We start from the raw sequence: 26,002 nt of genomic DNA on the forward strand, positions 1-26,002 counted from the left end.
CAATCCTACATATCTTGACAGCTGAATAACATTAGAGATAACAGTTTCCCCTAAACGCTAGCGTCTTGGCATTTGTTCATAGCCAGATGGTCAAAATCGGTGTTCCTTTTCCATCCCCTGACCTCCTCTCTTTGGTTGGCAGCCACCTCCCTCTCTACCTACCCGTCATTCCGTAAAATCCATAAAATCTGGCTGTGCTTCGCGTTCCAGAGGTTTACCATCGGCATTTCATCTGATTCAAAGTTTGCAGTACCTCAATCAGAGTCATCTCATCCTTACTCGGAATTTTTCTGCCTGTGACTTTTCTGCGAATCCTGTCAAGATGGGAAATAACAAACGGGCAACACAGATGCAGCCTACAAATCAAATTCTTATCGACAAGTATCGCCGGAATCGCAAGATGCAGTCCTGTGAACCATGCCGAAAGTCAAAAGTTGCGTGCGATCACAGAATCCCTTGTGGTCGATGTATTAGGAGACGGTGTGATGATAGATGCTACTATCACCCAAACCCTCTGACGCGTGTCAGTAATTCACTTTTAGTCTTACCCTGGCGTGAAGGTCTGGCTGCTAGTAGATCCCACTAACATAGCCTTGTTAGCTAGAGTCGACGGGAAAATATCGCGACGGCAACTGCTGCAGTAGATACAGAAGGCGACCTCTCACCACCAGGGCTCAACAATGGCGTTCCGACCTTCGCGGTCGAGGAATCTTGTATGAGCGGTGATTTTGAGGTCTTTAACATTTCGCAAGGGCACCACGGCGGCGCCGGTTCGACACAAGAACATGGTGAGGGTTCAGAACCCCCAATAGCTGGCCACCCTGAGACCACGTCTAGACAACATGGATTCCTTGGCTTCACCTCACATATATCCATCATGAAAGAGGATCTAGTGAAATTTGGTGTGACTTCTACCGACCTGGATCAAGCCACGAGCGTCCACAAGCAACCCATTTTAAACGAAGGAATTGCCAGGGGTTGCCGGATCCTTTCCATTTTCCAGAACAGGGCGATGATCGATCGTGGAATTGAGTTGTTTTTCAAGTCGATTGAATGTATTCATATCCATTGCGGCGAGCTAATTGTTAGGCACTGGCTTTCGCAACTATGGCTTGTCCATGGCGAGACATTGTCGAGTCAGGACGCCTCACGCATACGGCAGCTATCTCAGTTACTGTGTGATAATACGGCGACGCCGCTGGTGTTTAATGCCAATACCACGGCAATACAATGGGCTTACTCTGCCACCGGAAAGCAAATACGCTGGGGTGTAATCGCTATGATTGCTAATTACGTGGGGACTTATGCGTTGATAACGCCACCATCGGATCCATTTTTCCAGGACTTCAACCTGGAGCGCAAATCATTGTTAGACCACATGAATGAGGTTGTAGACGCATGCCTCGACTTTTGCCGACAATCCGACGCTTTAGATGACACCTTCATCTGTGCCTTGTTTGAACACTACAACATTACCAGATATACCAAGGGAGAAACGTGCTATAAAACGTACTGTCTTGGTGCTGAGCTCAATAGTGCATTCATTGCTATGGGTCTTCATCAGAATATCAACTCCGATAGCCGCATTCCTTTTTTTCTGACTGAGCTACGCAAACGACTTCGAGCTATGGTTTACATGGCAGAAATCGGCATAGCCACGTTCCTAGGCCGTCCACCCCGACTATCGCATCGTTACATCGACTTGGATCCACCTCTAGATTTAACAGACTCTCAGCTGTTTTCTGAAGATCCACAGGAACTAGCTATTGCCATTACGGAGCTGGATGAGCAAGGCTATAACCGAAATGGAGAGATCCGCGATGTCTCTTGGATAAGATCTTCCATAAACTTCACGGTAAGGAGAGAGGAGATCCTTGAGCTATCCTTGGGCAACTGCACTCCAGATGAAGTACAGCATACCGCCGACGCTATTCAAAGAAAAACCGAGGAACACTGGGCAAATCTCCCAGCCATGTTGTTGAGCCTAAGGGCAAGCACATTCGAGTTTGAAGCACAAACGGTCTTTGACCTACACATTCGGCATGTCTTTCGCCAAGGCCCGCAGGCGAACTCACTGCTACTGCACCGTGTACTCATGCACAAAGCTGGTACTGGCCCGGCAGGATTGATACATACGGCACAAACAATCCTGAGTGATGTGATGCGACTATATAAACGTGCTGAGATGGCGGCAGCAACATCTTTCATATATTTCCTGGCAGTACATGGACTGCGTAGCGCGATTTTACTAGCATCCGAACTCCTAGAGCAGGAACGGCTGCCGTTGTACCCAAATGATCCGCTTCTGCCTCGGAGCAAGACAATCCAAGACTTAGCTGTCTTCGCTGAGAAGCTTAATGACTTGGATCCAATGTTTGGCGACAAAGATCTCTGTGAGAAGGGCCGGAAAGTGCTGCAACGGGTGCTTGACAAAATATTGAGTCCTCGGAATACCGCAGATCGACATTGGCAATTCTCTCCAATGCAACAGAGCAGCATTGTGCAGAAGCATCTACCAACGATGCATTTCCAAGCACGAGTGTACCAGATAGTTTTTTCATGATGGTTGACTCTACTTATGATATGAGTGCGTCGATTTCTGGCCCAGATCATACCTTTAGGCTGTGGCTGGAGAGTATCGATGGTTAGGGCTGCAGTATGTAGCAGAATCTTATGGGCATCTCCTTCCAACGAGGATTGGAGTCGAGTCATAGTTACCCTACTACTTTAAGAAGAGCTACCGTATGCCACTCGAAAAGTAAGTTTTGATGATTGTTGGGCATGGACGACCATAATTCAATGTATGCTGACACAGAACACTTCATGGTGACTTAGTTACATACTACCTTGATAAAAATAAAAACGGCCGCGCATGTCACTTTAAATATATATTGTAATCCATATTTGAATTGTCGCCACCTAGATGGATACAATCAATTCAACTTCATCAACTGTATGAGGGCAGGGATCAGTGGATGCTATGCCGATCTACTGCATCTATTCCGACCCACTACATCTATTCCGAGGTACTGGAGTAACTCGGAATAGATGCTGCATTAATACCGACCCACTGCATAGCTAAATTCTGACCAGCGACATTTTAACTCCGAACTCCTGGAAATCACTCATAAGATCTATTCATGCTCGTTATGATACATCTACACGGGCACATTTATTCCGACCTACCAATTAGACCGAGAACCGACCATGACGTATTGAAGCCATAAGTGGTAAAGTCTCAACCTGATCCATACTATGCTCGGTTAGAAGGAATCCTGTTCCTGAAGGTATATATATTGCGTCTAAAGTAATTGCCTCCTCCTGGAATGCTCATTATACAGTCATTTCATCACAGACTCTCGGGCAGTTTCTACAGGATCTAAAATTGCAGGATCTTTAGAGGCGTGATATTGAGCTATCAACACAGTCGTACTATCCCAAGACGAAGAGGAGTGAACGTCATTGTTTGCGGCAGTTACTGCCCCATCATGGGGAAAATTCAGGCCTGCAACACCTGTGACCTTTCGATTCATCTGGACTCTGTCGGATCATTCCTCCCCGGCGAACGAATTACTGGCTACGTATCTCGAAGCTCGCCCTGGATTAGTGAGGAAACGAATATCAGCATCATGTTTCACGGCAGATGCAACACAGAATTCTTTCATCTTCATTCTTCCTTGTGTCGCAGCAGCTTGGCGCTTTTCGGGCAGGATGGAACTCGAAAAGAGCTATATAATGGCGCTTTACACATTCAATCATCCGGTCTACCTGGAAAAAAGTGGCTTTTTGAAATCGATATTCCCAGACACCCAGATCCAAGTTCTCTAAGATCGCAACCCTTTGGGAATGCATCATACCTACCACTGCTACACGCCGACCAGCATGCCCTTCCACCTTCATTTGATCTGAGTACCTGTGCTGCTACTTCCGGTCACGGTTTTGCAACCGTTGAGTACTATCTGGAAGCTACGATGGTGACTCCATGCACTTCCAAACCCCTGATAGCTCGGATGCCAGTTCAAATTCGATGCGAATCATCTCCTTTCCCAATTACAGATTTTGACATGAGGTTACATTCTCGCCAAAGGTACACAATTGCCACTCACCGTCTTACTCTTGGTATGGAAACAACCAGAATCCCCGTGGGGCAAAAGATTGCCCATGTTTTGGGATTTTCCAGGGCTCCTCGTCTTACATTTCGTTTGGAAGTTACGATAGCTTCGGTTCTCCAGAAAGACAGCCCGTATTATATTCCACTCGAGATGCGAGCTATCCCGGAATATGTGGATACGAGTGAATATCTGGTGAACACTCCGCAAGTCATTGACATAAACGAATTTACTCTTAATCTTCGCTCGACCTTGAGTATCATGGGGCTTTTTGATGACACCGCGGGTGGAGCCACACTGGTGCATGAGAGCCATTTCAACACAAAGACCGTTTTAGGGGTCTACATGAAACGGAGGAGGGCTGAGCAGACGAAAGATCAAAAACTTCAACCTGAAGCATGTCTACTGGGCGCGTACCCACCCCATAGCAGGTCTTTGACATTGCCGATTAGCGACAACACAACTCCCCTTAATTTAGGTGAAAAGCTCAATCTGAAGCTTCAGAATGAGCAGCTCCAGGCTCACGAAGCCCCAACTTTTATTACCTATAACATCAAGCGAACCTATGTCCTAGAATGGAAGATGAGTCTCGAAGTCGGTGGAGAGATATTCAAGGTGAAGGGCAAGCATCCAGTCTTGATCATGGAAAAGGCCGAACCGGATTCAGACCGCTAGTATCTCAATATCAGCTCGGGATGCTCATCTGCCTCCTTGCCTTGTAAGGCAAACTGAAAGTGTCAAATCTTGACGAATTTTTTCTTGTCCCATCGTGAACTTTCACCTTATCTGTTGAACGTTAGTCCTGTGTGGGCTGGGCTCCTGTCAAGACCAGGCATTGTTATTTAAGTTTTTGAAGGAGAAGGAGCTAGCATGCTCTTCGATTGTTGTTTTCTTCTTGTTGATACCAGCCAAAACCTTTCTAGTCACATGACCTTAATTGTGGCCTGAGCCGTTCGGCATTATGCATCATGTTGTTCCTGTCCACTTCATCTTCAACGGATCTCTCTGTTTGATTCATAATCTCGAATCCCGAGTCGATACCGGACCTTCACGTTCTCTTTTATCACATAACATATGAGGTTTAAACATCTATCTTCATCACGTGTCTAGAGCTAGCTAATTGTGCAATATCTAAACTCCGGGCTGACCAGACGCCAAGCCCGGGCCCGCGTTGAGTGCCGCCGAATCCGATCGTTGCAGTCCTTATCTTTTCCTTTTTCTTATACTTTAAACCCCAGCAACTTCTCTCTTTTGAATCTCTTCTCTCTTTCTCCCTCCATCTCATACCTCACCTGATTCCATCTATATATCCTATCTACAGCCTTCGCCCAGTGATGTAACACTGCCTCATCCGCTTATCAGTCCTCGTTATCAGTCCAACTACTCCTACAGCCGTACTTGTACCACATCGCAAACACAACATGCTCCTCGCACGACTCTCTCTAGCCCTGGCATTTACAACAAGCCTGGTCACAGCAGCAGCTATCCCATCACAGCCAGCCCTCCAAGAAATCAGCCTTGCCAAAGAAGCAGAATCCTTATCATCCCGAGACGCGTCATGGCCACGAATTATCCAATCAGTCTCCCGGAATGACGACGACCACCTGAACAAACGAAACCCTTATTACTTCCCCGAAACCGTCCCTGACGCCGACGAAATCACCGACCGGTCAACTGCAATGCGAGAAGCAGGTCTCCTCGCCAGCGAGGATGGCCAAAACCCAAAGTCAATCGAATCTCCGGATGCAGGGATCGACACCCCCCGTGCACGGATGATTCCCGTTCGGGACTTGATGTCCGAATTGGACCGTTTGGAAGCTACAGAGTCCGTCTGGGAAATGCTGCCTTCTTTACTACCGCCGTTTCGCTTTTTCGTGATCGCAAGCTCGATCATCGCCGTGCTCACTGTTATCAGGGGCTGTGTGCGTGCTCGACGCTGAAGTCGTTGCAGGCAAATCGTGCTGGATATACACATTGTGATTCGGCCCCCTGCCACTTCAACTTCTTTCTCTTGGCATCACTCTTTTATGCAACAGCGAAATGGTAAACCCACTTCTTATGCCAGCATGTCTCCACCCACCGCGCTAAACACTTCGGGTCGCCCCTCCCGGCTCGACTCAAAGCTCCTAGTCACCACACGTGCATAGTATGCCACTGGAAAAGAGCGAAAGAGCACTCTGTCAACACGCGCAAGGCTTCTCACAGCATCAATAATTGCTCCAACCAGACTCGATTTCCATCCGAATCGACCGATCGGCGTCCCTAATTCGTCCCTATCCAGGCACCCAGGGTCCCCACATCTCACACCTTAACTCGGGTTCGTACCCTGTACTCCGTGTTCGCGTTGCACAATCTGTAACGGGCGACAACGTGATCCTATGAGTTAGGGCCGTGTTTCACTGGTTGGTCGCCATTCCATCAGGAGGGGTGTCTCTGGTCTCCGTCAAACTCAAACGCGACCGTGGCTTGAGCTTGGCGTGCTATAAACTATAAACCCGCCCCATTTCTGTGATCCTACGGCTTTCGGACGCTGCCGGTCGGCTCGTTTCTCCCTGGGTGATTTTGGAGGTCTATTGGAATGCATGGTGGTGGATTATTTAAACTCCTATGTGATCATGATATAGCGAAATCAGTGTTCAATATTACATAGCCTACACTGACGATGGGTAGGCTTTTTATACCGCTGCAGAAAAACTTGACGCCTCAGTTACCAATTTGACAATTTGCCGACCCCAAATTTTACAGACTAGAACCGGACTTCTGATGAAAAGAGCAGACATAGATAGGGAAATAAATATTGGCCATTGATGTTCGTCACACACCTCTGAGGCGTGGACTTGGCTGAGTGCTTCTTCGAGATTTCTCTAGAATAAAAGCTTCTCGTCCGTGTGTTGCCAATCACTCATCGACGGACCAAAATCGCAATACAACTAGTAAAAGGGTACCTTCTTCGACAACCAGGTAGCTCAAGATATTTGGGTAAATTTCCTTCAAAAACGCCACTGTCGCATGTTCAATCGCTCTGCAGACCCAAGCACTCTTGGTGCTTCTTCACAGAGGGCATTGTAGACGGTTTCCCCAATAACTGGGGCCGCCGTGCTCATGGCTGGCATTGCCGTGCCGAGCCAGATAGGAACGGCAACAAAAGCCCCCAGCCCTGTGATAGTCCCAATACCGAGCCCAAGTGCTAGACAAGCACCATTAACGCCCCAGCCCACTCCTGGCAATGTTGTTACAACGCTGGCCCCGGCTGCTATCTTATTCAAGCCTTTAGGATCGAGAACATTCGCAACACCATGTAAGAGACCAGCAGGCGCGGCGGGAAGGTTGAGCTGAACCAGCTCCTTGCGTTTATGCTTCTCCCCCTCCACTCGCAATGGATACAGGCTGTCCGGGAAGTGTAGTGGCTCTTCGATGGCCAGACTATACCACGAGGGAATAAGTAGGTGGAATATGATGTCTTTTCCATGATCTGACTGCTCGGCCAAACTCGTTCTAATATCTTGCATGAATAGACAGGTAGTATCGAGGTTGTCCGCCTTTGCGCAGAACTCGGGGGGAAGAGGGTTCTCCCTGATCAGTCGGTGGAATGCCCCGTACCAATTCGTGTCGGGATGGAAGACGAAGAAACGATGGTTGTCCCGTGTCGTCTGATCAATGTCGTTGATGCTCTTCTGGATAAAGTCGTAAACAGGACGAGCGAAACCATCTGAACCACCACCGCCCGAGACGGTAATGATATTACTATCGCGCAGATGATCGCAAATAACGTTCAAGGCCTGAATTGCCTGGTATCCCTGCGCAATCTGAATCGAAGAGACCGTCTGCATCCAGCGTCCATAATAATTGATATGATCAACGAGGGAGTTCCCAATGACGTGAATGCCATGCAACTCTCTAGTGACATATTCAGCCGAGCCGGCAAGACCTTTGATATTGTCGGCAAGGAGATCCACATTGGGTAGCATTGTATCCGAATCGCGAGTGATTGCACTCTCAAATGCCGGCGTTGCCATTTTGGACACGCCAACAGTTGCCTGTTCTAAAACCGTGCTGGGCTTTGCCGCTGTCACCGTGTTCACTCCAGATTGTGACCATTTTGCGAACACCTTCTCGACCATGCTCATAGCAAGAGCGCTGGCTTGAACTAGTGACGACCCCCTGAGAACTCCAATTATCATTGCGATATCAGCAGCGCCTTGTAGCTTTTCTAACATGCCCGGGGGGATCCTTTTCATCAATTCTGGGGGATGATTGATAAACACATCGCGAAGAAAGTTGACAAAGGCTTCACGGGGAGGGAGGTTCGGGTAGTGCTCTTGCAGGATCTGATTCACCTCCATCCAATCCAGGCCCGCTGCTTCGTTCATCGTGCAGTTAATGATGGGAAATTGGTACGTTTTGGAGCCGCAGTATTCTTGCTCTTAATCTAAAAAGATGATGTGTAATTTGGGAAATAGGTTCAAAATGTCTAGCTATTGCGAGGCAGGTCATAGACACGCTTAAGTACAATCATTTGTGACTCCATGGCGCCTATTGTGTGGCTATGACTTTGCTTCGAGCATGAACCTACAACGGCATATTTTTGGACTACTATTTATGAATTCAAAATCTACCAAAATTAAATCAAAGGCGAGTCTTATAAGTACAGTCACAAGGCTGGGTGTGAATTTGTTTCGAGAGACTGGTCCAGAGGTAATCTCCGGGTATAAATTATGAAACCGATTCAACGCATCCTGAGCATAGCCACCGGGGCTGTCCCACGGCGCTTAATTTACAGCATGCTTCTGGATATATAGACCCACCAAGGGTTAGTTGATGAGTTTCAGGACAATTTTGGGAAAGATCAGAGAGAAGCAGGTGCTGAATCATCCTATCGTCAAGACTATGTTGTAAAAATGGAACGGTGCGTTGTTCGGTGTTTGAGCCCACCACTTGTACCAGCAAGCCCACGCCAATGCCTCTCCTATTGACGCCCTTCCATGAAGCTTGGCTTAGACTTTGCTTGTGTACTTGTCTACCTGTTGCATATAACGCCTCATTAATTCAAGCTGCTGCCGCTTGCTAATCGACCCGACGGGGTGTAAAATGTCTGCCGTTTACGCACGGAGATAAGCAAAATATGACAACCAATAACTTTCCATTTTCTATCCACGTTAGAGACACCTCCCATGCCAATTGTATACCCTGCCAGCACATCCTAGCCAGATGACCAGGACTAGACGACCGAGGGCATGGCATCCCATAAATACGGCGACGAGAAACAGACAGACAATGGAGAAAGGAAGTCAAAAAATGCGGACAGTGATGAACGGATTCGCAGGGGAAATGCATACCCACGACGCCGCAAACCATAAGAATGGCTAGATAACAATGAATAGTACACGGATGCCGCCCAGACAGACAAGGACAGAAAAAAAGGAAAAAAAAGGAAAGAGGAAGTAGGAAAATTATACGAAACTCTTTTTTGCAGGACTCCTCGGAAAAAGAGCGAGGAGGATGAGGGACGGGAGCATGCACAAGAGGGAAAAATCGAGAATAATGATAAATATGTACCGAGAGGGTTATTGTAGGAAAGTAGGGCATGGATGGAATTGTGTTCAAGAATCATCCACGAGTCGCTTTTGAGACCAGGCGCGCTTAGCGCCGTCTAGTAGAACGTCCATGTTGCCGCTGTTATCACACATACCGCGGAACAGGCCGTCTTCCTTGTTGATCAGGGTCCAGGGGTGATCGAACTCGATGACGCGGCCGTGGTCGAGGACTAGGACCTTGTCGTAGTCGATGATGGTTTGCAAGCGATGCGCGATGGTGATGATCGTGCTGTCGTGCAGTTCCCGCAGAGTCTCTTGGATCTTAGCGTCGGTGGCGTAGTCGATTGAGGCGGTGGCTTCGTCCATCATCAAGACGCGAGGTTTCTTGAGAAGAGCGCGTGCCAGGCACAGGAGCTGTCGTTGACCCTGGGACAGGTTGGAGCCGGATTCGGAGACAAGACTGTCCAAGTTGTGGAAGACGTTCTTGTTGTCGACGATGGAGGCGGTACTACCGTTCATACCGTTGGGTTCGACAGCCGTGCTTGAGGTCATCGGGGTTGCGGTGCCAGAGGTACCGGAGCCAATCAGATGCACACGACGGAGGGCTGTGAAAATCTCCTCATCGCTGAACAGCCCGAAGGGATCGAGATTGCTGCGAATAGTACCCGTGAACAAAGTGGGATCTTGTGGCACAATGGTGATAGCCTCACGCAGATCCCGAAGACCGATAGATCCGATGTTGACACCGTCGATGATGATCTGACCCTTCTCGGCTTCCAAACCGCGGAAAAGAGCCAGAGCAAGAGAACTCTTGCCAGCACCAGTACGACCGACAATACCAACCTTCTCACCAGGCTTGACGGAGAAGGATACCTCCTTCAGCACGGGTTCCAGATCAGGACGATAGCGAGTGGTATAGCCGTTGAATTCAACAGCACCTTGGGTGGGCCAGTTGGTCTCAGGTCGAGACTCGGGGATAACGGCAGCAGCTTCCTGGTCAACCTCGAGATACTCGCGAACACGCTCAACCGAGTTCATGTTCTGCTGGACCTCCGAGTAGAGACGAACAAGCCAGAGGACATTCTCGGTAAAGGTAACGGCATAGGTCAGAGACAAACCAGCAGCACCGGCGTCGATCTTGCCAACATTGATCAATACAAAGGTAGCGGAGAAGAATGACACCAAAGCACCAGTCCAGTCCACACGAAGGGCGAGCCAACGGTTGCTAGCCCACAGGTAGATGTGGGGTCGGTTGTAAGCGTTGATACGGCGGTGGTTATCGACAATAAATCGGGGACCATCGCCATAAGCACGAATAGTGACAATACCATTCAGGGTCTCGCCAAATTGCTGGTACAACGGGCTGCGCTGCACAGACTCCAGACGCTTGAGATCACGAGAAGAGTTCAAGTAGATGGCGCCGAGAGCGGTGTACACCAGAGTAATAAAGACACCAGCAATCAAGAAGCCAGGCGTGATGACAGAGATCAGAATGACAATCATGATGACCGATGCCAGGCTGTGAAGCATACCGATAGCGACGGGGGCAACCTCCTGGTCAACCGACTCGACATCCTTGGAGAAACGGTTCATGAGTTGGCCGAGCGGAGTAGAGTCGAAGAAACGGAATTTGGCGTGCATGACAGCCCTGAGGAGATTGTCATGGATCTTCCAGGAGGCGTGCAGGGAGCCCCAGAAAAGAACAGCCTCACGAGACAGGGAAATGAGAATGTACAAAACACCAAGGAGCGCATAGACACCCAGGTAGTACCCCACATTCACTTGTCCGTCATCGGTGACTGGGCCAAAGGATCGCGAGCCGAGCTGAGGTGGACCCCAGGTGCTCATCTTCGAGACGCTGCCGACGTTGAAAGTAGGTGGCTTGAGGTGAGCAGCGGCAGCGTAGCTACCGACATCGCCATCGGCGTTAACCTTGGACGTGTGATACGAGTTGGCCCATTGACGAATCCAAATATTGGTAGAGACCGAGCCGAGCTGTTGCATGCAGAACACCGAAACAGCCAAGACCCAGTAGTGCCAAGAACCCATAGACCGCAGGTACATGATGACAGTCGACCACTTGATGCTTCCAGTAGCCTTGCCTTCTGTCAGGCGTGACTTCTCGTCCTTGTCCTTTTGCGACTTGTTGGCAGTACCGTTAGCGGTTCCATTAGCCGCAGCGGAATTCTCATCCGCTGCTTCGTCTTCATGCTGCGAAGGCGCGCGGGAAAGACCACGGGAGTTAACACGGGAAGCAGGTTGGGACTTGAAGAACTCTTCGCCGAGGGCGCCACTGGATGCAACGTCGTCGGGCTTGCCCTGTGCAGTAACCTTTCCATTCTCGAGAACGACAACGTGATCAGCCTGAGGCACGGTCAGGGCAACGTTGTGCGTCACCAGAACACATGTGCGGTTCAGCATAAGCGGGCCAGTCAGCGCTTGACGGAAGATGTGCTTCGCCGTATGGGAGTCGACAGCGGACAGACAGTCGTCCAGTAACAAGTGGCGAGCACTGCTATAGACGGCACGAGCCAGAGAGATACGCTGCTTCTGGCCACCGGACAAACTGATACCCTTTTCTCCAACAAGGGTCTGGTCACCGGCATCCAGGATCTCAATATCGCGTTCGAGGGCACAAGCCTTGAGCACAGCGCGGTAGCGCTTCTCATCGTACGGAGAGGCAAAGACGATGTTCTCCTTGACAGTGTCGTTGACTAGCCAAGCTTCCTGGGCACAGTATGCAACACTGTCAATAAGACCGGTCTCGGGGTCAACGGGAAGTTCAGCACGGTTAGCCGTGCCTCCGGGAAGATGGACACGACCCTCAACGAGGCGCATCTCACCAAGCAGAGCCATGAGCAACGAGGTCTTTCCAGAACCCGTAGGACCGGCGATAATGCTCAAACGGCCGACGGGGAAATTGACATTCACATTGATGAGGCGGAAAGCATCAGCGCCACTATCCGAGGAAGAAGCAGCTTGAGGGCGAGGACTGGTGGTACCCCATGTCAGGGTTGCCTGCTCGAGTCCGATCTGAGAAGGTCCATGCGCGGCGCTGCTGTCACGCAGCTGGTCGTATTTCCCGGTCTCTTCCTCGTTCAGATACTGGTCCACACGATCCAGAGAGACCTTCGACTCCTGAACGTGGGCCACCATGTCGGCCAGTTGATCCAAGGGAACACGCAGAAGCGAGAACATTGACAAGGCAGGGAAAGCAATCGAGGGAGTCAATTGCTTCTTCTCCACGACGGTATATAGGAAGAACGACAGGAAAGTGATCAGAATCGGTGTTCCGTACCAGACCGTCGCAGCGCAAGACCACAGAATGTAGCGGCGACGCAGGGACTTGAGCTCTGCCTTGCGCTTCTCGTTGACAATGTCCTGGAACCGTTGCTCCCAGGCAAAGTACTTGATGATACGAATGTTCTGAAGGACTTCGTTGGTCGCGTGAATACGAGCATCAGTGCCCTTGAGAATAGCATTCTGGACCTTGTTGAATTGCCGGGCGATGAAGAGGTTGACGGGTAGCATCAAAGCCATCAAAGCAATACCAGCAAAGGAGCTGAAACCCATGATCTTGTAAAGCAAGGTGACGGCCATAATGATTTGCACTGGAACACTGGCCCAAAGGAAATGCAGATAGGCACCAACCTCACTGACCTTGAAAGAATCAATTGCCATCAAGTTGATGATAGTACCAACATTTGCCTGGCCGGCAGTATCATCCAGATCTGACCCGGCAGGTTTGGCCGTCCCGGCTTCAGCTTCAGCTTCATCTCCATTAGTGCTGGACTTCTTCTTTCGGCCAAACGAAAGCAGTCCCTTCTTCTTCGGCTTCAGGTCCTTGGGGGCATTCGACTCTTCCAGGGCCTTCTTCGCCGCATCCGTAGCAGCACCGGCCTTACGTCGAAGAGCTTTGGCATAGATTTCTCCAATAATGATGGCACGAATCCGAACACCCATCTTGCGGCCGATGAACAGGGCCTGGCCATCTGCAACACCTTGAATAATAGCGGAGAAGAACAGGAGGATCGCGTAGAGCCAAGCAGCATTGGGAGTTGTTGAACGGGGATCTTCGACGTATTCAAGGATAGCCTTGAGCAGGAGACTTGGCACGAAAACGAAGAGGTTGGCGAAAATAGTCCAGGCACCCTGCTTCAAAATGGTTCCAATAAAGAAGCGGATGAGCTTCCAGGCCAAAGAGCCCTTCATCTGCCGTTTTCTAAAGTCGGTAAGAACTGCAGCGGCCTTCTGGGTGGGAGTCAGGTTCCACACGTCCTCCAGTTCGAGAGGTTGACGGTATCCCTTCATCACAAGCGGATCCAACCAGGAGAAGGTCGCAAGAGACAGCAGACTAGCCATCGGGTGACGTGGGGGCTCCAATCCATCCTCACGCTCCACCAGTACGGGCTTGTTACCTCGGCGAGTGGTAAGAGAGATCAACAAAAGTAGGGTGCTCAGGCCGAACTCGATGCTGCTAAGAATCAAGGCGCGTCTAGAAATGGGATGGATGACCGCAGATCGGAAGACCATGACGTTGAAGAGCCACTGAGCACCGTACAGAACGGCCGTATGCGTCCACAGCCTCGGGGCAGAGAATAGATCCATGCTGGACAAAAGTAGTCGAACCAAGACCAGGAAAAGTATATAGCCCCACGAAATCAGACCTGCTGTCGCGGGAAGAGCTCCATGACGGCCCCAGCCGTTGGTGGTGAGAATGATTGAGTAAAGCGCAACCTGACCGATGAGCGCAGCGATTTCAAGGGCGACGACGACCATCTCACCGCGCGGGCGGTCAACTTCGAGTTCGACTTGCTCGCTCTGCACGGCCTGTTGGAGCATAGGATCCGTTTCGGTTTCTGCGGCAGAGGGAACATTTTCGTCGTCGGAGACATCGTTAGGAAGAACCTTGTAGGCGACACCTTTCCGAGCGGTGGCATAGCGATAAGTGAGGTGGAGGACGATTGTTAGCAGGGATAAGGCGCATGCAGCCAGCGGCAGGGAGACTTGTAGGACGCTGTTATCAGATTTAGACGATCAGCAAACTAGGACAGGGTATGACAAAGCAGGCCAAACGGTCGGCAGACAGGTTGCACAGCGGTCAGGAAAGAAAGAGGTCGAACTCACTTGCGCTGGAAGCAATGCGACAGGTCGTCGATGGCCCAAACGGGGCCCTGGCATTGCGGGAGCATGATTTGCTGGGAGGAATGGGGAGGGTGTAAGCAACGAGGGGAGCTCCCAACCAACGTCACAGAGATCGATCAACAGCTCGTGGCGGCCAGCGATAAGGATACGGGCAATGCGACCGGGATATGAACAAAAATTTCAAGTCGGGAAAAACCTCCACCCCTGCAGATTAGCGACAATCCTTCACGAGCACGCAGGACCCGACTGGCATTGCAAAACTGAGCGAAACCGGAAGTGCAGCGTTTTCGAGGAGGAGACTACGTGCCGAGGGCCGTTGCGAGGCCGTCGGAGTGGGAGAGTAGGACCGTAGGCGGATAAGAATTGCTGAAGAGCTGCAGGACAGAAGTCGAAAAGTGGAAATCTCGGGGAAGGTGAGAGTAGAAAAAAACGAGAGGCAAGGCGTGAGATATAATCGAGGGGGGGGAAGAGCAAGGATTGGAGTTGAGTGAAGATTCGCGTTTTGGAGGTTCGGGATGGGTTCTAGCCTTGGGTCTGGTCTCCCCAAAGCGGCGGATTTTCAGAAGAGGGTCAACCCGCCCGGTTAGTCACTTTAGTCACTGGGACTCTGGAAACGAGCCACCACAAGTGGAGTGAGGTGTCATTGGCCTCCCGAAACCAGAAGAAAACTAGCTAATTATGATGAAGATGATTCTAATGGGAACAATTGTTTGACTTGATTTGTTTGGGGTCTGCACTTAAAGCTATACGTCGTTTATACTAGTGACTAGGGTTATAGGAATTGATTCTATACTTGTAGTACTGCTTCCTGCAGAATTTCAATACGTAATGGCCAATTCGGTCAATGGAACCGCCCATGGTTGCTTAACACAATCCTATTATCTAGTGGAGTACCCTATAGTAACGATTTTTCCTCTTTGGGACGCCGGGTTTTCCCCTCAAACTCGTATCAGTTGAGTCGGGGCCTCGAGGTATTTATTTTGTAGATTCTATCCCGTGTTCTACTATTGCGTACTACTCTGCAAATAGCGTGCTAGTACCTTTATGGACCCCGCCAGATCGATTCCCATGACCAGAGTCCCAAAGCTACTATTTACCATTCATCCCATTGATTTTGATCTAGAAATACTAATTGACCTCCCAGATCAGATAAAGCCCCATCTCCCGTCATTCTCGTCAGCCTACGGGCACGGAAGCCTGCAGAAATCGGACAAAGGACTCTATCTGTTGTAGTTTGCCGATCGCTTCTTATCAGCAAACGGCTAAACATGTTCCCCACTGTTTATCGGCAGCCTTGGACTATGGCCGACACTCCTGCAAAATGGGGTCGGGGCCTGATCTTTGCCTGGCGATGGGATCCCATCATCCCTTTAGGTTGATTCTGCCTAACCTTTGACACCATCGTAGCCTAATCGTCAATTCCTTTATATACTCCGGAAATGCTAAAGGAGTTTCTTTATAAGCCAAATTGAAAATTTTCGCAGTTTTCTTCGCCACGTGAAAGAATTGCCACGCGGGCGACGAGCTGACTTTCCACGCCCCCAACTTCATCATCGCTCCACCTCCGCTGCCCGTCTCCGCCCCGTCTCTTGACCCTCACTCTCTACCGTCACTTCTCCGGCCCCTCGCACTCATTCCACTGCTCGGCATACGCACTGATCGAACCAGTCACTCGACTTGCCGTCATTCCATCTCCCTAGCCAGCCCTTCATCCAAAAATGGCCGAGCGGATTCTCATGAACGAGTTCCGCACCCTGTCGCGTGAGAAATGGGTGAACATCGAGGTAGGTCATACCGTGCCCAAAGGAGGAGATCAGATCGCTAATATGTGACCACTGCGACAGCTACACAAGGACGACATCTTTAGGTGGGACGTTGCCCTGATTGTGCTCAACGAAGATTCGGTCTACTACGGCGGCTATTTCAAGGCTCGAATGACCTTTCCGAAGAACTACCCCTACGCACCTCCAGGTACGCACCACCATATTTGCTACGATCACAACTCCACTTTCTCCTGACCCCGACTCACCGACTTGTCACTTCACTTTCTTCCCCTATCGTTCTCTCACTGACTTAATCTCGACCCCCAGAATTCCGTTTCCTGCAGCCTCTCTACCACCCAAACATCTATGCCGACGGCCGTCTCTGCATATCCATACTCCACCCCCCAGGCGAAGATGAAATGTCCGGTGAATCCGCCGCAGAGCGCTGGTCCCCCGCTCAGCGCGTCGAGTCCGTCCTCATCTCCATCCTCTCGCTACTCGACGACGCCGAATGCTCCTCCCCCGCCAACGTCGACGCAGCCGTGATGTTCCGCACCAATCCCACTCAGTACCGGTCCATCGTGAAGGCCCAGGTCGAGGCATCCAAGGAAAATATGCCTCCAGGCTTCGTGATGCCGGTCAATGAGACGGTGACGACCATCCCAGAGGTCGAGAAGGAGGAGCCGGATTTCTGGGCTGATTCGGACGTCGATAGCGATGTGTTTGGGGGTAGTGACTCCGACGAGGATCTCGACATGGACCAGTTCTCTGGCAGTGAGGAGGACGAGGACGATGATGATGAGATGCAGCAGATGGATGAGGATTAGCGCTCAGGTGAGCGTAAATCACTAACCATGCTGTCGGCAGCCGCCATTTTTCTCGGGGGTGACGTATCTCTCGTGAACTCAGAGTATCTTTTTTTCTTCTTAGCATAGCATAGCATTTCTGCGGCGCGCATCGGCATGGTTTGGGGCATTTTCTCTTATGTTGTTCATTTTTTATCTTAGCATGTTTAGGTTCGTTTTCTCTTGGTGCTTCTTTTTTTCAACGGATATGAGGTGTTCAGTGGCATATCTTATATCTTGCTTCTCTTGCTATCAGGCCAATATATCCTACTTTTTCATACCTAGGACCAGAAATGCAGGAGATCGTTCTACCTAAACCCCTCATACAGACCACCAGTATTCCCCTCACCAGGAAGTCCGAGTTTCACCTTTTACCCACACCCCCCACTCGCTCTTAACTCCGAACTATGCAACCTCCTACATCGGAGCCTCGCCAAACACCCTACCATCACCATAACCCCCAGACACTAACACCACCAAGACCAATCCAAAAAACCAAATCACCCCTCCAAAATGGCCACCCAAGCCTTGGCAGACCGGACAGTCTCCCTAACATACACCTCCCTCCCACAAGAAGTAATCCACGCCGCCATCCGGAGTTTCTACAACTGGGCCGGTTGCACGGTAGGAGGCAGCGCCCACCCCGCAACGACAATCGCTCGCAAGACCCTAGCACGCTTCTCAGGGCCTGCCACATCAAGATTATTAGGTTCTGATGGGGGCGTCGATGTAGACGCCATGCATGCGGCGCTGTTGAACGGCATTGCGTCGCATGTACATGATTACGATGATACACATCTCGACACGATTATTCACCCGACTGGGCCCGTGGCGTCCGCATTACTAGCAATCGTCGAGACATTGGACAGACCCGTTTCCGGGGAGGAGTTCATCACGGCGCTCGTTGCGGGTGTTGAGGCAGAGTGCAAGATTGGATTAGCTGTTTGGCCGGACCATTATGATGTTGGATGGTAAGTACCTAACTCTCCAGTACTTCCATACAAACACCCATACACCTATCTATATATCCATTTGCTCTAACATACTCAACCAGGCACATAACAAGCACAACCGGCTCCATCGGCGCCGCAATCGCAACGAGCAAAATCCTCAATCTCCCACCCACCCAAACAGCCCACGCCATCGGCCTAGCCGCAACCCAAGTAACCGGCCTCCGCGAAATGTTCGGCTCGCACACGAAATCCTTCCACCCAGGCCGGGCCGCCCAAAACGGCCTGCTAGCTACTCTCCTCGCCGCAGAGGACTTCACCAGTTCCACCACCGCGCTGGAAGCGAAGCGCGGCTGGGCGAATGTTGTTAGTACCTCCCACCGACTAGATGAGCAGATTGGCTCGCTGGGGGTGGAAGGGAGGTGGGAGATTGCGCGGAATGCGTTTAAGCCGTTTCCGTGTGGTATTGTGGTTCATCCTGTTATTGATGGGTGTATACGGTTGCGGGAGATGTTGGTGAAGGAGGGGATTGACGTTGAGAGGGTTGCAGGTGTGAGGGTGGAGGTGCATCCGCTTGTTGTCGAGTTAACGGGTAAGACGGAGCCGAGGGATGGGTTGGAGGGGAAGTTTAGTGTTTATCATGGTGGTGCGGTTGGGTTGCTGTTTGGGAGGGCTACGCCGGCGCAGTACGAGGACGATGTTGTGGTTGACCCGAGGGTTGTGGCTGTGAGGAAGAAGATTGAGGTTAAGGTTGATCCAGAATCGAGGGCGGATGAGTGTTTTATCGAGGCACGAGTGGATGGCAGGGATTGGAGTCTGAAGACTGTGTATGTTGAGCATGCGCTGGGTAGTTTGGAGCGGCCTATGACGGATGAGCAGTTGACGGAGAAGTTTTTGGATCAGTGTTTGCCGGTGTTGGGCCAGGAGAGGGCAGAGAAGGCGAGTCAGTGGTGTTGGGGGTTGGAGAAACTGGTTGATGTGCGTTGCATTAAGGATGTTCTATAGTTGAGGAGAAGCTAGAGACTGATAGCAAGCGAGGTAAAGAAGTTACGGCATATACCTTGAGAAGGAACTACAGAAGAGAATTGGGATATGTCTACAAACAAACTACAAAATCCTTTTCACTACTACTTAATAATAGCAGCGCCAGATTAAAACCGACCATATAGTCGACTGTTATTGCGAGAAATACGGTGGTAAATTAGGGCCTATGAAAGGTCTCAAAGGGATGGGCCATAGCGTCTTTGATTTACCTAACAGCCTCCATGAAGGCGAAAACATACGTATTGCAATCCTCGTTCCAGTTGAAGCTGTTCAAGGGATCCAGGGAGAGTTCACCATCTGCATAACATACGAGAGCTTTGGCCAAATCTAGCTACAAGGGGAGAGGTATCAAACTCGGAAAGTGGGGGTATTTGGCATTTACCTAACAGACATGCCCCAAAAGCCCCACTAGATTGTGCAGTATTATCTAATCTAGACCAGCTGTAAAGGTCCATCGATTGCATGTGCATCAAGCAGGTCAGAATAACTCGCCAAAATAGCCGACCATCCCCTGTCTAGTTTGCATCTACCACTTCGCCTGCTTCATCTGACTCGACTGATATCAAGAGCATAGGTCAAAGCGGCACCACATGACTAGCGAACGGGTATAAACATCCATACATGGATCACAGCAGACCGAGCCTCGGGGGTCCTTCAGTAACTCTGACGATGTACAGCTAAGTTTGCCTCGACCGGGCCGATAGTAGAAGTGGCCGAAGGGTATTCCCGCTTGCCATCGACCGGGTCGGTCGATGTAAATGAAGGACGGCGATATAAAGGCACGCATCTCCGAGGAACGTTGGATAGATGTCTGGTTGGTATTTCTACGCCCGTTGAGGCGATGTAAGATGTGGTAATCCCCCGCGCAAGTTTGACGATCAGGGCCTATTTGGAAGTTGCACTTTTAGTGTCGATTTCCGTCAGTGGGGACAGGGCCCTACATAAGGTACCTGCCAGTTTCTATGTGAAAAGAGGCGTTCACACTAGTAGTGGGAAACCACGAATCTGCCACGAAACATCCCACTTGGCAAAACCGAGGTACGTAGCCAAGGGAGACATACCAAGCTACTGTAATCCTTTCTCCGCATTTTGGACTACAGATAAGTGCAATTCCCCGAAGTTTCGCCACGACGGAGCTGTACCTCCGCAAGCCCAAGCTCTGAAACCCCTCAAAATCTCTCAGGACAACCGAGTCTTGTCATGTCCTTTCTATTGATCTCAGTCGACTTTTTCGATATGGTGATATGTCAGCTTTTATAAATGTGCTTTGACGCGCAGTGGCGCTGTCGCCAAAAACATCGAGCCTCGTGCCGGGGATGCTATGCAAGGCTTAACAAAGCCAAGGCGCTAACGAGAAGACGGTTCGGTCTACGGCGTATCTGCCGGGAATTAAGTTCCACCACCAACCCGCCTCCCATCGCCACTGAGGCCTTAATTGTGGGCTGCCCAGTTTGTGCTCGAGTTTATGATTGAGACCCTGATGGTGGCGCATGGCAGGCGTAAGGATGGCTGAACAATATCCAGATCTCCAAGGTATTGATCGAGATGTGCGATTCAAGGGGTGTAGGTAGAAGGTGAGGATATAAGTCTTTGGAATCGGCAAATAGCCTGTGCAAGACGCTATTGCCTGTATTAGCCGAGCTCCACGAACATCTCACCGAAGGATCAGGCCAGTCTCGTCAGATGTCAGACGCAGTTGTGGTGCCAATTGGGAGGCGCCAAAGGCCTCAAGAGGAACCTTATTCGAGCCAACTCGACTAACTTTGATCGCTCATGACAACGTGTGACCTTCCTTACAGGGGATTTTCTCACATCCTCGGGCCTATTGCGGGGCACAACACGGCTTTGGAAGGTGTACTACAACGGATATCATGACAGATTCGGCATGGCTCAACCCTACGATCTGGACATTTGGTATAGTTCTGGATAAGCTCGCTGCATGTTCCAGCAGCCTCTGCCAGATCAGGCTGAATATCCGCGCCACCATATTCTCAGTACAACCATCGCTCTTAAGTGGAAACTCTGCTAGAAGAGGAGCGGGCGAGTAATTGGTTGAATGGAAAGAGCCCCGTTTATAGGCCCAAGGATGATGGATCCTAGCCCCGCTTTGGCTCTTACAAGAAGCATGTGCAAATGTTTGATGTGGAGAAGGGAATCTGGGGTAAACTGTCCGTATGATACAGTACCAGGGGGAGTATCGGCATTCTTCATGAGGCTGGGAATATAAGTACGGCCCGAGAATCCCTCGCTCTCTAATACCCGCACATTTAATAAGGGGCTCAATGGTCACCTCAGAAAGTCGTTTCGTGTCTTTCATTTGAAAAAGAGAGAATCGAGCCTAATCTCCTGTCGAGGCTGTGCCAAACATGGCGCCCAAATCTGAATGTGGTGCCGCCGAGCACCAGGAGAACACGGTTGGCCATGTCACTCTGAACAAGGAGCCGCAAGGCGCAGTGAAAGAGATCAATACTGCGTCTGTAGCTCTTTCTGCGGCCGTTGCAGCTCAACCCCCGAAGCTGCTGTCAAAGAATATGATCAAGTGAGCTATCCCTTCGCCTCGAATCCAAAGTCCAGGTTTTTAATCGAATTGCAGACTGTACATGATCATGGGCATTGGTTATTTGATTTCCACGATGAACGGATTCGACTCATCGTTGATGAGTTCTATCAACGCGATGAAGCCATACCAAGAGTCATTCGGGCTCTCCGGAGCAGGTAATTGATCACATTTTCAATACCTTTTTTCTCTCTCCGTGTCTGGCCAGCCACTTACGGTCTAATCCACTATAGGCTCATCAACCGGCGTGATTTTCATCATCTATAACCTAGGTCAAATCGCCGCTTTCCCCTTCTGCGGCCTCCTAGCTGACGGCTACGGCCGTAAAGTCTGCATCTTCGTCGGATGTCTCATCGTCTGGATCGGAACCGCCATTCAAACACCCGCAAAGACTATGGGAATGTTTATGGGAGGCCGCTTCCTCCTCGGTCTCGGTGCCGCACTCGCTTCTGCCGCGGGACCGGCGTATACTGTCGAGCTCGCTCACCCGGCATACCGTGGCACGATGGCCGGTATGTATAATAACTTTTGGTGGTTGGGCAACATTCTTGCTGGATGGACAACCTACGGAAGTAATCTGCATTTGAAGAATTCATGGGCCTGGAGAGTTCCTACTCTCGTGCAGGCTGGTTTGCCTGGTGTTGTCTTGGTTTTGATTATGTTTTTCCCGGAGTCTCCTCGTTGGCTTATCGCCCAGGATCGGCGGGAAGAAGCATTGGATATTTTGGCCAAGTACCATGGCGATGGTGAGTTCCCAGTCTTTTCAATCTCTGAGATAAGATCATTTCTAATTCGGTTTAATAGGCGATCGTCACCATCCTGTTGTCCAACTCCAGTACCATGAAATTGTGGAACAGCTCAGCGCCACACGGGACGAGAACCCTTGGTGGGACTTCCGCGAGCTGGGAAACACACGCGCTGCACGATACCGCTTGTTCATGGTGATTGCGATGTCTTTCTTCGGACAATGGTCAGGCAACAACGTAGTAAGCTATTTTATGCCGCAGATGATCATCCAGGCTGGTATCACCAGCTCGGACAAGCAGCTGCTCATCAACGCCATCAACCCCATCTTCAGCATGTTAGGCGCTATCTACGGTGCCACCCTCCTGGACAAACTAGGCCGACGAACTATGCTCTTGGGTGGCCTTGCTGGAGGATTAGCAGCCTACATCATGCTTACTGCATTCACTGCGCAGAGCGAGTATCACCCCTCTCTCAGCTACGGCGTGATCGTCTCTATTTACCTCTTCGGTATTATCTTCGCATGGGGATTTACTCCTCTGCAAACTCTATACGCCGTCGAGTGTCTTGAGAATCGCACTCGTGCCAAGGGATCCGGTCTCAACTTCTTGTTCCTAAATGTTGCCATGGTCGTCAACACTTACGGTATCTCCGTCGGTATCGAGAAAATTGGATGGAAGTTGTACCTTGTCTATATTGCTTGGATCGTCGTTGAGATGGTTGTTATCTATTATTGCTTTGTCGAAACTGCGGGCAAGACCCTAGAGGAGCTGAAAGAAATCTTCGAGGCACCGAATCCTCGGAATGCCAGTATGAAGAGGACCAAGGTCGAGATTGATGAGTCGGGTGCCGTTGTTGGACTGGAGGCGTAAGGTGGTGCTTGCTGTCCTTTTGATGTTGAATATTTTTTTATTGTCATTTTAGCCGTGGCAGTCTCGAGTTGACGTTAAACCCCTTTCCTAGCAAAGCTAGCTTGCTGGATTAATATGTCAGGATGCGGGACTTTCTGCAAAGAAATTACGAAAATGATGACCCTTACCAAGAAATTACAAAAATATCCGTAACATTCTTTTCATGACGTATGGACACACTATCGTTTAAAACAACATCATCGGCAAAAGCCGGGGCAAGCAAAAAGTTCCTTTCTTAAGGAAGAACCCATGGTATTTATCGTTCCCCAGGCAGTCTCCAAGAGCCGATCTCACTTCTCCTCGAGCTTTGCTAACAGTTTCTGACGTTCTGTCCACGGGGGAATGACAGCGATGATCGCAGCATAAGAGTAGACTTCGGCCTGGGAAGCTTCATTCCCATAAGCCATGTAAGTCATCGCCGCGCGAATGTTCTCAGGCCGTGGAGCTGTAACCCATGTAATAGGCTTTTCGTAGCATCGTGTTGGCCAGTTCTCGTTCAGAATCTAGCACGTAACATTAGTTCTGCATCCCTTTGGCCGACGAAAGGTAATTTCAAATGTAAGTGAAAGACAAGGTTGGTGAGTAGTGGAATAGAGATAGGAAAGTGGAGTAAGTATGGAAGAAGCCTCTCCATATGTTCATATGCACAAGCATTTTATGTGTATATATGGAATGAACGGGACAAGATGGACTCACCTCAGAAAATGGCTCTTCTTCATACATTTCGGCAGCCACATAAGAGTTCAAGCACTTTCCTACCCGCACCTTTTTACCGGGGTCCAAATACTCGAGGGGACCATTGCTGTCTTGGTTTTTCTTGTTTTTGCGTCTTCTTTTTTTCCTACCATTATCGCCGTCTTCATCATCATCGTCGGAGTTGGTGTCATGGTCGGGTTCTTTGCCCTCGTCGGAATCCCACCAGTCGTCCTTGGTATTCTTATACCCGTGTCCGAGCATGACGGGCAGAACATCGACCTCGACCCCCAAGGCATGCAATGCAGAATAAAAGACCAAATCTGCGCCCTTGAGACCACGTGGAAGCAAAATAGATGCGTCGGATGTCGCATGGGGATAAGCATGGGAGCAGAATGCTCCAAGGACCCCACCTATATCGGTTAGTGACATTTTGCTCATTATAATCATCCGTGCAGAGTCGTACCTGTCTTCATGAATCCTGGCATTTCGAGGAGATTTTTAAAGTCCCTGTATAGCGGGAAGGACTTTGGGTCGATGATTGCACTAACCCGGTCCGCCTTGTCGAGCAGCTCAGTGACCGCGTAGAGATTGTAGGTCAGAGTGATTCGTTCACCCTGGTTGACCATCGTGATCTCATGCTCACAGTCACTATAGAAAGCGGCCCATTGGATTGTATCGGCACTTTGGTGCTCCCAGCCAAATTTGACTTCCCTGCCCCCATGGCGCACAATCAAACTTCCGCCCTTAAAGGGGGAAGGCAGGCACACAACCAGGGATCCAATCTGGTTTTTCGAGCGCGGAGTATCAACGTGGCTCTTAAAGAGACCGGAAGGACCCGAATAGACCTATTGACCAGGTATAAAAGATTAGTTAACGTCACAATCGATAACAAGATATTAACTAACATTCAACTTGTAGAGTTCCACTTCTAGTCGGCGAATCTCCAGGAATTGTTGCATAAGCTTCTGCAGCGAAGGGAGCAGAACTTGCTCAACGCGTTCAATGATGCCAAAGTCTGCCGGATGGAAGGTAGTCGCAAATTGATGGGTTTCGAGCTTCCCGGCCTTGCGATACTGTGTATCCAGGACAGTTTCTTGGTTTCTACCAAAAGGAGCAGGCTCACAGTCAGCGACCAGTTGACCAAGTCTAGTCATGGAACTGGAAGAGTCGTTGGTCTCTACAGAGGTGCTAAGTGGAAGGGTGAGTTTTCGTGCAGTCGAAGCATCATTGAGCTCCCAGAAAATGTTGACAGGCCCGGAGGACTTGAGCCTTTCACCAGTTTCTGGGACTTCTTCGGCGGTGCTCGAGCGTAGGTTTGCAGCGTGAGTGCATTTAACTGGGATCGTGCCCCCGCAGGCAAATGAAGCGGAAGCCTTCTCATTGCTGAGCGACTTCTCGAGTTGACTGCAGACTGTTTTGAATGCAATCCTCGACAAGCTGGACATGGGAGTTCTGGGACATTTTTGTTCATCCATGTTGATCAGAGATGCACTGAAAGGTACACAAGAAGATAGGTTGAAGGGGATTGCGTTGTGGAGATGAGAGAGAGAACAGTGGGAAGGAATTTTCACGTAGCAGAGAGTGGAGAGAAAGAGGCAAGCTCAACGGAAAAAAAAACAAACGAAGAAGAGATTCTGCATTGTGACAGGAACTTAGCTCCCAGACTTGGGAGCTGCTGAATACGAGAAATGCACTGGTGCCTAA

The 26,002-nt window shown here is 50.1% G+C and overlaps 9 protein-coding genes across 9 annotated transcripts; 6 read left to right on the plus strand and 3 right to left on the minus strand.

Moving 5' to 3' along the window:
- Positions 1-877: 877 nt before the first annotated feature.
- N7496_003770 (fungal specific transcription factor domain-containing protein) lies at positions 878-2,563 on the plus strand (the record flags this gene model as incomplete). The annotated part of the gene is made up of 1 exon (XM_056696701.1): positions 878-2,563. The coding sequence occupies one exon, from the start codon at positions 878-880 to the stop codon at positions 2,561-2,563; it is 1,686 nt and encodes a 561-aa protein (XP_056558913.1).
- Positions 2,564-4,262: 1,699 nt separating this feature from the next.
- Positions 4,263-4,784, plus strand: N7496_003771 (uncharacterized protein; the record flags this gene model as incomplete). The annotated part of the gene is made up of 1 exon (XM_056696702.1): positions 4,263-4,784. One exon carries the CDS (start codon positions 4,263-4,265, stop codon positions 4,782-4,784), a length of 522 nt encoding a protein of 173 aa, XP_056558914.1.
- Positions 4,785-5,530: 746 nt separating this feature from the next.
- Positions 5,531-6,049, plus strand: N7496_003772 (uncharacterized protein; the record flags this gene model as incomplete). The annotated part of the gene is made up of 1 exon (XM_056696703.1): positions 5,531-6,049. The coding sequence occupies one exon, from the start codon at positions 5,531-5,533 to the stop codon at positions 6,047-6,049; it is 519 nt and encodes a 172-aa protein (XP_056558915.1).
- Positions 6,050-7,099: 1,050 nt separating this feature from the next.
- N7496_003773 (uncharacterized protein) lies at positions 7,100-8,479 on the minus strand (the record flags this gene model as incomplete). Its single annotated transcript, XM_056696704.1, has 1 exon — positions 7,100-8,479. The coding sequence occupies one exon, from the start codon at positions 8,477-8,479 to the stop codon at positions 7,100-7,102; it is 1,380 nt and encodes a 459-aa protein (XP_056558916.1).
- Positions 8,480-9,709: 1,230 nt separating this feature from the next.
- Positions 9,710-14,835, minus strand: N7496_003774 (uncharacterized protein; the record flags this gene model as incomplete). The annotated part of the gene is made up of 2 exons (XM_056696705.1): positions 9,710-14,660; positions 14,771-14,835. 2 exons carry the CDS (start codon positions 14,833-14,835, stop codon positions 9,710-9,712), a joined length of 5,016 nt encoding a protein of 1,671 aa, XP_056558917.1.
- A 1,671-nt stretch (positions 14,836-16,506) lies between these two features.
- Positions 16,507-17,378, plus strand: N7496_003775 (uncharacterized protein; the record flags this gene model as incomplete). Its single annotated transcript, XM_056696706.1, has 3 exons — positions 16,507-16,572; positions 16,633-16,759; positions 16,879-17,378. The coding sequence occupies 3 exons, from the start codon at positions 16,507-16,509 to the stop codon at positions 17,376-17,378; spliced, it is 693 nt and encodes a 230-aa protein (XP_056558918.1).
- A 531-nt stretch (positions 17,379-17,909) lies between these two features.
- On the plus strand, positions 17,910-19,351 carry N7496_003776 (MmgE/PrpD family protein; the record flags this gene model as incomplete). The annotated part of the gene is made up of 2 exons (XM_056696707.1): positions 17,910-18,367; positions 18,451-19,351. The coding sequence occupies 2 exons, from the start codon at positions 17,910-17,912 to the stop codon at positions 19,349-19,351; spliced, it is 1,359 nt and encodes a 452-aa protein (XP_056558919.1).
- Positions 19,352-21,756: 2,405 nt separating this feature from the next.
- N7496_003777 (Lactose permease) lies at positions 21,757-23,563 on the plus strand (the record flags this gene model as incomplete). Its single annotated transcript, XM_056696708.1, has 4 exons — positions 21,757-21,929; positions 21,984-22,105; positions 22,181-22,693; positions 22,752-23,563. 4 exons carry the CDS (start codon positions 21,757-21,759, stop codon positions 23,561-23,563), a joined length of 1,620 nt encoding a protein of 539 aa, XP_056558920.1.
- A 329-nt stretch (positions 23,564-23,892) lies between these two features.
- Positions 23,893-25,773, minus strand: N7496_003778 (2OG-Fe(II) oxygenase; the record flags this gene model as incomplete). Its single annotated transcript, XM_056696709.1, has 4 exons — positions 23,893-24,105; positions 24,299-24,708; positions 24,762-25,143; positions 25,204-25,773. 4 exons carry the CDS (start codon positions 25,771-25,773, stop codon positions 23,893-23,895), a joined length of 1,575 nt encoding a protein of 524 aa, XP_056558921.1.
- Between the last annotated feature and the right edge of the window lie 229 nt (positions 25,774-26,002).

Source organism: Penicillium cataractarum (assembly GCF_028827025.1).
Source record: "Penicillium cataractarum strain IBT 29864 chromosome Unknown utg000002l, whole genome shotgun sequence".
In the NCBI taxonomy this organism is placed as follows: Eukaryota; Fungi; Ascomycota; class Eurotiomycetes; order Eurotiales; family Aspergillaceae; genus Penicillium; species Penicillium cataractarum.